Genomic DNA, 12,585 nt, shown 5'->3' on the forward strand with positions numbered 1-12,585 from the left:
TATTATGTTGTGGCAGCCAATACTGCAAGGATATTCAGTGAGGCAGGGTCTACCATTGACGACAGCGTAGCTTCTATTATAGTTGTATCTGTACAGGTGAGGCTTCCAGAATGTCATCAGAGCAGATTTATATTCACTCAAGATGCTTCCAAAATTAATTCTTCTGTTCTAAAGAATATTTATATAAGACAACTTTCCATCCAGTAAAAAAATATATTGATATTTCATCCAAGTCTCCATGTAGCCCTCATGATCTGATTTGTTACAGCTCGTGGCTAGCGCTTTTGCAAGCATCCCAATCGATAAACTAGGGCGAAGAAAGAGCCTGATTATGTCCTACAGCATAATGAGCGTACCCTTGGCAGTAATGGCTGCTTACTTCGGCATTTTCAGTGACGATACGCAAGAAGAGACCAACCCGTATGGTTGGATCCCTGTTGTCTGTTTGGTGACTTCTCAAGCAGCAGTGGTTCTGGGCGCAAATCCAATTCCTTTCATTCTCAGCAATGAATACTTCCCCACTTTTATTCGCCCTCAGGTACGTTCAAGTTATGGATTTCTTATATGTGTAAGCCCTAGACACTAGGAGTAAATCTTGAGTGTTATTGCTGAATTTTAATAACTATAATAAAGCAAAATTAATGTTTTAATTTTTTTCAGTTCATATACTTTCCTAACTGCATTCTTTTTTTTATTTCATAAAATAACAATTCATGCTGTATGATATTAGAATCTACTGCTTAAATAATGCTTTTATATTGATTTATTTAGTTTTATTATGAATTATGTGGACATTGTTATAATTGCCATTTTAGATATTGCTGATCTTGGAGGTAGTACTGTGCACATCTCCTTAACCTATGTTCCTTCCCTCTTGCAGGCCAGCAGCATTTGTTTTGTCATTGCCACCTTTATGGGATTCATACTCCTCCAGTTTTACACCCCGATGGTCGAAGGGATGACTCTGGCTGGAGTCTTTGCATTTTACGCCTGTTCTTGTGTCGCTGGCATCCCTTACACATTCTTCTTCATAAGGGAAACCAAGGGAAAGCATGTTGGTTGATGCCTCCTTAAGGGCCATAGACCCGTACGCTGCTCCTCTTACCCAGACTTAGCTTGCCCTGACTGGGTATGGTGGGTAAACATTCCCAAAGTGTGTGTACTTGGAGTCTCAAGTCATACATGCGTCAGTATATCGACGAACAGACAAGCGTCAGGGATCTATAGGGAAGGACTACTCTGTTTCATTGTTTTGGGTAATATACAGAAGAATGCAGGAAGGAATAATTGATGTGATAATAAAAAACCCATAAATAGAGTGTTACAAGCAATTTCGGACATATTGCAGTGATTTTCATTATTCCATGAGTAGTTGAAAGGTAAACAGTGCGATTCTAAAACAGATTATGGTTGTCGTGAGATATTGCTATAAAACACATAGGAGCTCCAAAATGTTAGTGTGACATCACAGTTGCAGTTAAGAGAAAATAAGTAAAGCAAGTAAGATGCTCATTGCCAGCAAACCACAGTTCCATTTGGTGATATGTGAGTCTGAATCCACTTCTCATCTCTGCCATGTTTTTGTGTCCAATTCTGGACCATTAGCTTAAGTGAAAATCAATATTTTTCAAGATTAAAGGTAGCCCAGGACCATGTATGAAAATTTGCTCATTTGGTTCCCAGCTACTGTTTTGGGATAGATTCGTGACCTTTCCACCGTCCAACAACGATTATGGACTAGATTCGCTTTCGATACCAAAGATAGTCTGGGTAACATCTCTCTTTTCTTTATTGATTCAATGTAATAGATAATTTTTCGGCTGTCTACGGGCCGCGGGTGTAAAATATTAAGTATTTTGATATTGCAAAAATCATTTTTAATGTCGCTATTTAGCCATTTTGTCATAAGCGTGTTACCATTTGCATGCTTTGGGCCAGGAGTTCATGGTTAACATAGTCTCATCTATCCTTCTATCAACTTTTGCTCCCGACAATGCTTTAGGATCATTTTGATGCCTATTTAGCACCAGATTAAGGGAAGAGGATCTAACCAAATCATGTCCTTTTCACGGGATTCAGTTTCGTCACAAATATTTCCATACAACATTTTTTTATTTAAATTTGAATAGAGTTGATGTGTTTAGCTTTTGAACGATTATCAATTCTTGAATTTGTGCTGGATTGCTTAAGTTAAATTATGTGTACTGAGGAGTATTTATTACAGTTTTCTTTATATCCTAAAGTAAAGAGCACCTTTTATAAAAATCCATTATGTAATGAGAAAGATAAAAACCAAGAATATTACTTAGAATTATTGGAAGCAATAATAATGAAAATTGCTAAGTATATTTCATTATATTGATTATTACCAGATATTTATTAAAACACGATTGCTGTTAGATAAACTCTGATTGAAATTAGAGAGTTCATTTCCATGTCAAATCAGATATCAACTTAATCACAAATAGAGAGAAGGTAGGTAGACAAATACGGCAGATAATGAGCATTTTTTATGTTACAAGACAATAGCACTGTCAAGCATTGTTAAAGGCAGGCAAAAGGCTTTTTTATATACAAGTAAAAGGACTTTTATCATATTTGTAAAACGATTATGAAGTGAAATGATCCAAAAAAATCATTTAAATGATTGGGATATTGTGTTAGCTGTCGATCCTATGTAAACTTCAGTGTAAAAACAAAGGAGTTTTAGAATTTCGAGCTTTGGCTTCTATATCATAAAAGTAAATCCTGAAAAGGCACATCTCTCGGTCACACCCACGCACGGACATGTGCGTTTTGCTTCATTAATTGGCATCGGTTATATTCCACTCCAAAACTGGCTGTCCTTGAGTCTATATAAATATAGACATTGCTATAAATATAAATATAGACTGTTGAAATTCACCACAGCGGATTTTCACAAGAATAGATAGTTGACAAATTCATAGGTTTTTCTGCACTAGTATGTTGTTGATCATTAGCATGTATCAGTCCATGGTTTAATAAAAGTAGGTATCTCTGGTAAATGCTTTATTATTTTACTTGTTTGTCAAAATACCTAAAAAATGTAATAAAATGCTGTTACTCCAAAACTGTAAAATAAAGACATCGCTAACAACTCTCGCTACTTGTAAAAAAAACTGGACCATGCCCCCGCCCACACTGGTGTTTGGTAGCCTGAGAGTAGGGCATGATAAGCCAAGCAGCAGGAAATATAAGGTATGCAGACTGAAAGAAGCCCAAACATTAATTATTGAAGGGAAGCACGAGGGCTAATTCTCTGCTAGAAGTTACAAAACTGTCGTCATACTCATCACGAGACACCTGCCGCCCATGCTCGTGGTATTATCGCTGAATGTCTCAACAACTTTCTATCTGCAGTTGCTGTTTCCCATTACATAATACTTTAAGGAGTTATACTCTCCAACTTTCTTCTTCCCTCACATTTCATACACCTTTCCTCACCAACACCACATCCTTCTTTGACCCTTTGCATTCTGGGCCCCCTATCCTAGGCACTTTCTTCTCACTCATTTATTGTACAATGTTCTAAATCACTCTTCACAGAGATGGAGGCGTAAAAAAAGTACCTCTAGATTTTCTTTTGACTTTCTACATATCTTTATCTAATGTCTTCTTTAGAATTTGACTGTCATCTATTCTTTCAAAATGGCTGATGCAGTGGGGACTTTTATAATCACTTAAATGTATATATATGGGTCAGAATGTGCCTTAGTCAGTACCTCCATGTTATCACGCCGTGACACAAATGGGTTTATAGGATATTTCTCGAGAAGCGGCTACCAACTATACTTTGCTTTTTTTAGCGGATGTGCATAAGAGCTCTCTCTCTCTCTCTCTCTCTCAGTACCGTAAGGCTTATTAGATGAGAGCGATGATATGAAATCCACATAGGTGCTGACGCCTGGGCATCCTTTGTATAGGCGAAAACTGGTTGATGCCCAATGGATTTGAAATGTGTTTCTAATCTATGAATACGATAACAAACCAAGTGCCTTAGTTGAAAATTGTACGAAATTGAGTGAGCTGTATCCACACACTGAAAGAAAAATATTCTGAATAGCTGCACTGTTCAAAACCAGATAATGTAAGGGATATTATTATTACTAGAAAACCTATTAGAAGCAAATGGTCGATAGCAGATTACTATGAGACATTGTTGTAGGATCTGGCAATAGAAGCTTTATTTGTAATCAAAGGTCAAGTTACTGATAAACTCACTCCATTAGAATTGAATGAATCAGAATCATGCACACGAAATCCAGTCAGTTCAAATAGATATAATAATACCATTAATAGAACAGACAAAATAAAATAGTTAATTTGAGTTCACCACTTCTAGAATCTGCTATTTTAGAACATTAAATTCTCTAGTAGACTGGATACTCCACCTCTGCTTTCTTTTCCAGTTCCCGCCTAAAGCACCGAACTTTCCCCGAAGCCATCAGGAATCAAGGAAGTAGTCAGAGATCATTGGATTCTCATGGAAAAGTGGATTTTTGTGTAACAGTCCCTCTGGTGGAGACAGGATTGGTAAGAGAGATTTACTTCTGAACTTCTAGAACTGTAAGGAACGAGTTGGATAGAAGTAAGGAGACCCACAATTCCCTTGGGAAGAATATTGTCCCTTGACTTCACAAGTCTTCAATGATGCCACGACAAGTTCCAAATTGTATGGTGAGCCCGTCAATTTTTTCTTTTTGACTAACTATCTAAATCAGCCTTTGATTCTCCAATACAAAGTGTGAGCCATTATACAATGGGTTTTCTATCAGTTTCATGAAGGTCTAAAGGATAACTTATTATATATGGTGAATATCTACAGTTACTCTTACAATTCTAAGATGAGGTGACTATGGTCTTTTTGGTCAATTTGATGATATTCCGGAGGTCCTTTGTTTCTGAAACACTTGAACTGTGGAAAAGTCTCTCTGAGGAGGATGTTCAGTTAGAACCTAAAGCAAATCTCCTTGCATATATTTTATAATTTATGCAGTATTATATTTTGTTTATTCATTTGATAGTTTATTTTTTCTTTTCTAAAACCTGGTCTCTTCTTTCTGTTTTTCTTATATATATATATATATATATATATATATATATATATATATATATATATATATGAGACACTGTTTCATATGGGCGTTTATTCAAAGTAACGTTTAAGGGACCAGCCCCATTTTCAAGCTGAAAATTACAACAATAAAATAAAACTAAAATAATTACTCATCTAAAAAACATACAATTACAATACTAAAGCAAATTAAAAGAACACCAACTAAACGCAAGTACCATTTCCAGAAGAGGAAGGAAGACGAGTGACTAAAAAACAAAAACAAAACACGAAGGCATCTCTGTTGTTTACGCCAGGTACAGAGGGGTGGAGGCAGTTTGGTTGTTCAGTTTCGGAACAATTGTCTTTATCAAAAGCGATTCGAGGACCGCTAGCTGCTGCGGAGAAGACGCCTTTGAAAGGATCTTAAAGTTTTTATATACGGAAACTCACCCCCCTAAAGATAAATATAGAGCCGACTTATTTTTACACTATGCTAATCTGGCCCACCCGAATATAAAATTCACAATTGATTACGAGAAAGATAACAAAATTGCTTTTTTGGATATAGAAGTGTCTCGTAATAATTCAGGATTTTACACGTCGAGTTTCAGAAAGACGTTGTTCACAGGTTTGGGCACAAATTTCTATAGTTTTTGTAATTTCAATTTTAAGATAACCTCTCTTTTTACTCTTTTCCACAGGGCTTTTTCCCTTTCGTCTGGATGGTCTGAATTCCACAATGAGGTCACCTTTTTAAAGAAATATTTTACTGATAACTGTTATCCCAGTAGTTTATTTTATAAATACCTTCACAAATTTATGAATATGAAGCTTTTACCTAGCAATGCTATTCAGACTGTACCTAGGATGCCGTTTCTAGTGCCACCCCCCCCCCCCCCTTCCCCCAGCCCGCCATTTTCAATCAATTCGAAATTCTATGCCAAAATGCAACAGATTATTAGAACTTACTGTCCGGCCATAAAATGTCAGCTGATCCCAACAAACCCATTGACAATTGGATCTATTTTTAAATATAAAGACAAATTAAACCCTCTTATGGCATCTAATATTGTCTATTTGTATACTTGTCCTAGATGTGATCTAGGAAAATATATCGTCAAGAAGACTTCTTAAGGTCCGAATAGATTGCCATAGGGGGGTGAGTTTCCGTACTGGAGTCAAATTACATCATGAATTTTCCAGCATCCGTGACCACACAAAGAAATGCAGAGTCAATGTTGAATATAAAAAACTTTAAGATCCTTTCAAAGGCGTCTTCTCCGCAGCAGCTAGCGGTCTTCGAATCGCTCTTTATAAAGACGATTGTTCCAAAGCTGAACAACCAAACTGCCTCCACCCCTCTGTACCTGGCGTAAACAACAGAGATGCCTTCGTGTTTTGTTTTTGCTTTATAGTCACTCGTCTTCCTTCCTCTACTGGAAATGATACTTGAGTTTCGTTGGTGTTCTTTTAATTTGCTTTATGTATTGTAATTGTATGTTTTTTAGATGAGTAATTATTTTAATTTTATTTTATTATTGCAATTTTCAGCTTGAAAATGGGGCTGGTCCCTTAAACGTTGCTTTGAATAAACGCCCATATGAAACATGTCTCTATTTAAACCCTTACCGCTATGTATCCCGCCTGAGGCTTCCCCTTTGTTATATATATATATTGTTACGTGCCTGTGCATAGATTTTATGTGATATTTTATATCCAGGTTCTTTGCTAGATAATGGCGACAGTGAACCTATGACAGGTGTAACACAGAGTAGTTAAATACTCTAGAAATATAATGTTGATTAAAGTGGGATGCACCTACTAGCACAACTCAAGTGAGGGCAATTAAATGCAAGGCAAAACTTATTATATTAAAATTATATTCGGCACTATCCAAAACGCCATACTCGGGTTCTGCAATTGATAAAAGAAAACCCAATATAAAATGTATGGTAATAACTACTGCAATTCAATATTAAGGGAATATAATATCAGATAAAATGATTAACCTAAATATACTCTGACTTGCCTTTGATGGATATCCTTCATGAAAGTGTAATAATATATACAAGTAGCATATGAGGTACGAGAGACGAGTCACCAAACAACAGTCTTACAGGAGATTTATCATAAAGAGAAGAACACAAACAACGGGACTAATGTAAGTATCGAAGGCAATTACCAAACGATTCATCAAAGTTAACGTATGTCGAAGACAACCATAAACAAGGTACATATAATAGAATTAAGATGTAAGTAACGAGTTATGATATAATAACGATAACTGCGTAACCAATAAGCTGCCACTCTAAATCAACAATAAAGAGGGTCATTAGTAGTAGGCTAGTTTTTTTTCTTTTTTTTAAGTTTGGGAAAGAATAAATTTAATTTAAAAAATCAAGGATATACAGCATCCCAACTTAAACCACATTTCATCCGTTATATAAATCTCAGTGTTATTGAAAACCATAACATACCTCACTTCGTAACGCTCAAGTTTAGCCTTAAAGAAACCGTTCAAACGCCTTATGGCAAAAATGGCATAACTGAGCAACAGAATTAGAAAGGAGCTTCCGGAAGCGCCAATAGGTACCTGGTCACGACGCCACCATTGCGTCGCTTGCGTGACTGTAGGTCACACTTGAAATAAAGAACAAACTATCGAATGCAACGAAGAAAAGAGTGGCCTAGAACATGCGATGTAAAGCTGCACGTCTGCGCAACTGTGCAGTGAAGTAAGGTGTTTCGCCGGTGAGCGAGGGCGGGAAAACCAAGGTCTCAAACCATCAGTTCGCAACTTCGCACTAGCATTAACAGAACATGAAATGACGCTATAAAGTAAAGATATTTTGAACTACGATAAATGCCCCATATCTCATTAAGTTTATAGGTAAATACATTGCTTTTAGGATATATAATTTATGCGTGCACGTGCGCGCTCGCGAATGAGGTAGCTAATGGTGTGGAAATTTAACCCAATAGGATTCATCCATGATTCAACATTTATGATTTCAATATGGCTGTCTAGTTCGAAAAAGCTGACCTAATACGGAAAGAATTTCCTGCGCAAAAAGAGCCTTTGAGAAAAGTTTTGAGGTAGGGGTAATGGCCAATTCTCATTGGTATTCCAAGCAGAAAAGACTGCGAATTTTTGTAACGCACCTGTGGACGAGAGGAATTTAAATTTAGCATAACCTGCGCAATGGAGGTCAACTCGTGGATCTATGCAACAGGTTGTAATGCTTGATTTTTTAAGGCATACTTTTAGATTGCTGACTTTAAATGTATGTAAAGAGGGATAATCAACAAAGTAATTTATACCGTACTTGAATTTTGCGAAAGTTACATAGTCCGAAGTAGGATCAATTTTTTCTGTCAAGAGAGGGAAGTACTTGGCTACGAAGCTCAATATCAAGAGTTGACTGTTTAGCCCCTGCAAATCCCGTCACGTAGTAGTACTTCAGTAACTCTGGTTAGCATGGTTTCTTCAAAGCAAAGTACATCGATATTAATTCTGTATTACTTTGATGATATCATATCACTAAACTTCATCATTAGGGGCCCGTCGAAGGAACCTCCGTCAAGAAGGTCTGAAGCTCTAGAGATATCTTTTGCCTTGTTTATATATATAAATATATATATATATATATTATATATATATATATATATATATATATATATATATATATATATATATATGTGTGTGTGTGTGTGTGTGTATATATATATATAGTATATGTTAATGTCATAGCTACAATGCCCTCTTAACTTCTCAAATTCTTTGCTCTTTTTTTGGATACGCTTGTCACTACAAAGCCTCGAGATCCAACTTCAAAGAAATATGAAAGAAATCATGATCTCCGGGAGCGGAAAACGAACTTGCGATACCATAATCACGACGAGGTCACCATGCCGAGAGAGAGAGAGAAGAGATGAGAGAGAGAGAGAGAGAGAGAGCTAGAGGAGAGAGAGAGAGATGCTGCTATGTTCCTTCTAGTTAGTTGTATATTGCTGGTATAATATTTTCAAGGATATGGTTTTGATTTCTACATAGAATTTTTGTGGCCCTTATTTGTTAGGGTGTTTGTACCGTCAGTGATTTCGGAAGGATGGAGTCATTTCAAAATAGGCGAAGTTATGAAAGCTGTTAAATTTTGGAACCTCTTTTATAGCAAGTTAGAAGGATAGAAAGTATATCTTAGTTTAACCAGACCACTGAGCTGATTAACAGCTCTCCTAGGGCTGGCCCGAAGGATTAGATATTTTCACGTGGCTAGGAACCAATTGGTCACCTAGCAACGGGACCTACAGCTTAATGTGGGATCCGAACCACATTGTATCGAGAAATGAATTTCTATCACCAGAAATAAATTCCTCTGATTCCGCTTTGGCCGAGAATTAGAAAGGGCACGAAATAATAATGAGAATTTTCTTTGTAATCATCTTCATAACATCAGATAAAATGTTTATGAAATAAAATCTTTTTCACGTGGGGCTTCTTCGAGGGGAAAAAAATCAATTACACTCTCAATAGCCCATCCTCCCTGAAGCTCGAGGCCTGTATGATTTTATATCATGAATGTCGAAAAACTTCGTTTAATTTTGCAGTAGCAGAGGATATAGTAGGTAGTGTCCCACGTATCTGTAAGAGTAATATGGGATAATTTTCTGTGGATAAACATTCCCAAAGACCGAATTTTTATTCATTTTGTTCTCCACGATTACTTGGTCTTGTGTTTTCTTTGCCTCTTTATATTCTGCATTGTTTGTGTTCCTTGGCAGCATTCTAAAAAGTTCCCAGTATGTCTTTTATTCGATGACATGTATTTTCTCGCTTTTCGGGTACATAATGTAACTACCTAATACTGGATGAATGATCTGGAGATACTGCCACGTCAAATGCTGTTAACAAGACGGCAGATGTATGAATTGCTTAATTTCATAAATTTGTTGTAGCTGGCAACTCTGAATTAGGTGAGTCGCTGTACCTCGTATAAATATCCTGTAGATCCGTGTTTGGCCAGTGCCTCGTCAACTCGCCAACATCTTGATCACTCTTGCCATCTAGGCTATATCGACCATCTTTTTGCCAGTGTGTTGGAAGGTGATGGTATTTATACAGTGCCATTTTAGTTAGTCTTCGTGGGATGTAACATGACAATATGATTTGATTTTAACACTGGTGCCCAGTGATGCTCAAATCTGATGCAACATGATTCTTTTTGTGCTGTCCAGATTCTCAGAATCAACGTGACATTGCCAAGTAGTGTTAAACTATTTTTTTAAATTTTTAATGTCATACATGTCGAAAAGTTTGCGAATTCACAGCTAGCACTATTTTCTTTATGGTTATATAAATATGATTCATTTTATGCATTGGTATAATTCGTAATCTGTGATTTAAACAGATTTCTTTTCATATTGCCTAGTTCGAAGTAAAGTGTACTAAGGTTAACGGTGCCATCTATGACAGCACACTTAACTTTCTCCTCGGGCTGGAAAACCTAACTACCTCTGCAGCATTATAACAGTAGACCTAATAAGCTCAACAGTCATAACAACATTTTCAGAATAAACACATGAATTACAATAAGTTTTGTTTTTTAATGTTGAAGTTTTAGGCTGTGTTTAAGCTGCCTGTATGTTGCAAAATGATTTATAGTCCTAAAAAATATTCTAAACCTTCCGAGATGTAATCTCTGTTACTATGAATTTATTTGTAGAGATTACCTGTTCTTTGAGGAATAAAACAGATGATGCTTTTGATTATATGGGGAAGATGGCTATTAATCGAAATATCTATTAGTATTAATATCAAGGCATATGGAACACTTGTTTATAATTGGCTTAAAATATTATTTTCTTAAAAGTCCTTCTGCTTCCTTTTGGTGTATGATTTATTCTTTCATGTGGGTAATCGAGGGATTATTTATTCACAATCTCTCCTAATGTAACTACGCTGTTTATTCCTGTTCCTGTTCTTTCGAAATCAGTTGTGAACCTGTAAGTTTTTATTATTATTATCTTGATGCTGATGGCGCCAGTCCTTGATTTTATTGTTCCTCTTTTAGAGTGAAACGGTATTCAAGCACGTTGCATCTTGACTTGATTTCATGTGTGGAATAACTAATTTTATTTCTTTTTCAGCGTTACTCAGTATTGTCATGACTACTTTAATTTTTATTCGGATCATTGCCATTATTGTGTATTCTTTTATATATTTCCACTTTTTTAATTCACCATTTTTGTTATTTTCCTTACTCATGATCATTTGAAGTGATTTGCAGTATTTTAGAAGGTTTGTGCGTCGATTGACTTGCCATTTTATGTGTAAACTTAGTTACATCATTTCAAATAGGCGATGGTCCTCCATCGAAAAGTAAGAAATCAGATCGTGTAAAAGTATAACTTGATTCCAGCCTCCAGTGATAAGTCAGTGACGAGAAAGTGAGAGCGTTAATATAAGAATCACGGGTTCAGTGAACTAAGAAATGACCCACGATTGACGTGTTCAGTGATAATAACAAAAAAAGGAAAGAATGTGCAGTAATTGTCACAGGAGTGAGAGAGTCCTCTCATCACCCGGCGAAGTTGACCCTGGTCGCTTTTAAACCTATGGATATTCTCTCTCTATTGTTTGAGTTTCCCTTCAGTCCTTCCTCGAAAGGAAAATAAATAATATTTAAGATCGTTTAGACGTGAGGTCACGAGTGAGTGAATGATATAATGAAAATAATAAAAGATCGGAACTTATACAGGCGTTTTTGATGCAGTGATTCTAACATTCAATACCTGTTTCCGAGATTTTCTGTTGTTCATGAGATTTTATGACTAAGGAAGTTGATTTCTTTTGTCACCGCCATTGGTATCTTCTACAACCAGTATTTCGATATGAGCAAAGCTTCGATATGTCACTGGGCCATTATTTGTTAGTTATGTTTTTACAGACCTTTTAATGTATACTTAAGTACCATTTATTTTATTGTTTTGTTTAGTAGGCCTAGAATACCGCCCTCCAAGACAGAAATGATAGCAGCCTCGGTCTATAGTGTCAGATGATAAATCATAGGTTACTAAATTTGTAAAGCGTGCCATGAGTTTCTTTTAACTGTTTTTTTTTTTATTATTATTATAATCTTATGCTCTTCAACACTTTGCTACATAAAGGGCTGCCTTTGAACAAGGCCCCACGCTAAGCACAAAACCGGCTGCGTACCTCTCGCCTGAGCCTAGATTCAGTGTGACGATATCGTACGTCGACCATGTCGGTGACTTACCAAAACGACGCCTTTGAACCCTGGCCGGAGACGCTGAAGAAAGAGTCTCCCAGCGTCTCTTCGGATAAGCAAGAAGATCAGAAACATTCGGAAGCGGAGACATCGCAAGAAGAACCACGCAAAAGAAGATGGCGCCTCTTTAAACAGGTAAGTGGCGGGTGAGAAATCATTTTGATTTCAAGTCTTCTTCATTTAATTTTGAATAGCTGAGGAATCTTCTTGCCCTGGTAG

The 12,585-nt window shown here is 36.4% G+C and overlaps 1 protein-coding gene and 1 long non-coding RNA gene across 2 annotated transcripts in view; both read left to right on the top strand.

The window, feature by feature from the left end:
- Positions 1 to 3,140, top strand: LOC135222177 (uncharacterized). Its single transcript, XR_010316188.1, has 3 exons — positions 1 to 96; positions 269 to 538; positions 881 to 3,140. It is a non-coding gene; the product is annotated as an uncharacterized LOC135222177 (long non-coding RNA).
- Positions 3,141 to 10,114: 6,974 nt separating this feature from the next.
- LOC135222178 (facilitated trehalose transporter Tret1-like) overlaps positions 10,115 to 12,585 on the top strand; it is a 52,776-nt gene continuing 50,305 nt past the window's right edge. Inside the window, exons 1-2 of the mRNA XM_064260337.1 lie at positions 10,115 to 10,187; positions 12,245 to 12,501. Coding sequence (XP_064116407.1) covers positions 12,340 to 12,501 — 162 coding nt within the window. The 5' untranslated portion in view covers positions 10,115 to 10,187; positions 12,245 to 12,339. The remainder of the gene's footprint in view (positions 10,188 to 12,244; positions 12,502 to 12,585) is intronic.

Source organism: Macrobrachium nipponense, chromosome 3 (genome assembly GCF_015104395.2).
Source record: "Macrobrachium nipponense isolate FS-2020 chromosome 3, ASM1510439v2, whole genome shotgun sequence".
Taxonomy (NCBI): Eukaryota; Metazoa; Arthropoda; class Malacostraca; order Decapoda; family Palaemonidae; genus Macrobrachium; species Macrobrachium nipponense.